The following is a 963-nucleotide window of genomic DNA, read 5'->3' as shown; positions in this document are numbered from 1 at the left end:
TTATGAAGTAATCCAGTTTATCCGCCAAAAACAAGGACAATAATTAGGAGAATTGTCAAGGATTAATTCATTCTACCAAAAACATAAATTTACAAAATTCCATCTTTCATAAAATGTCAAATATTGAATCAAATTGACAATAACATTCAACTTACCATATCCAAGTATTACAATAAAATTATTGACTTCCACCTTCTTCCTCCTCCAATTTCTTTACATAAGCCTTAAGCACCATAACCAAATTCCTTGCTGGAGCTTGAATAGTCCCAACAACAGCTGAAGCTGGTCCTTTCAAAGACCCAAGAAGCTGTGCATAAATCTCAGCTCTTGTAGGCAAATTCTCAAGCACCTTAAACTCATCAGGCCCATAAAACTTCCCTTCAAAAACCCCACCAGTAAAATCATTCTCTTCCAATTTCTTCTCCTTTTGAAAAGTTCTATAAGGTTTCAAAGCAGCTGGGATTTCTTCACTATGAACAAATAACCAAGCATTCATTCCTTTCATACATGGTTTCAATGCTTCCCATTTTGTCCCTTCAATTGCTTTAAGCACCAATGTGTTCTTAGCAACAAGAAGCTTTGTTGTTTCTGGGAGTTGAGCCCTAAGATCTTGAAATTGCTTAACAGTTAAACCCTTGTAACTGATTCCAGCTAAGAGATAACAATCTTCTAGCTGTTGTTTCACTGTTTCGACTGTTTCTTCTTTCTTGGTTCTGCTAATGGCTGAACGGATAGTTAGAGTTCTTGGTTTGGGTTTGAGGTGAGAATGGGAGTGGGTGGGGATTATGAAGGGATAGTTGCAGTGGGATTTCAGGGAAAAGGGATAAGAGTGAGAGGAGGAAGAAGGCAAGGAGAAGAGAGTAGCCTCCATTGATGATGATTTCTTGAGACTCCGAGAGAAAAGAGGATGATGCAAAATGTTTATTGCCTTATCTTTTGTGCTAGGATAGAATTTTGAGGTAT

General features: G+C 37.6%; 1 protein-coding gene across 1 annotated transcript; it reads right to left on the bottom strand.

The window, feature by feature from the left end:
* Nucleotides 1-963, bottom strand: LOC129870080 (50S ribosomal protein L10, chloroplastic). The gene has a single exon (XM_055944667.1). The coding sequence runs from the start codon at nucleotides 869-871 to the stop codon at nucleotides 179-181; it is 693 nt and encodes a 230-aa protein (XP_055800642.1). The 5' UTR covers nucleotides 872-963; the 3' UTR covers nucleotides 1-178.

The sequence above is a fragment of the Solanum dulcamara genome, chromosome 10 (genome assembly GCF_947179165.1).
Source record: "Solanum dulcamara chromosome 10, daSolDulc1.2, whole genome shotgun sequence".
Lineage (NCBI taxonomy): Eukaryota > Viridiplantae > Streptophyta > Magnoliopsida > Solanales > Solanaceae > Solanum > Solanum dulcamara.
Note: the sequence above shows the minus strand (reverse complement) of the source record. Positions and strands in the feature narration are given on the sequence as shown.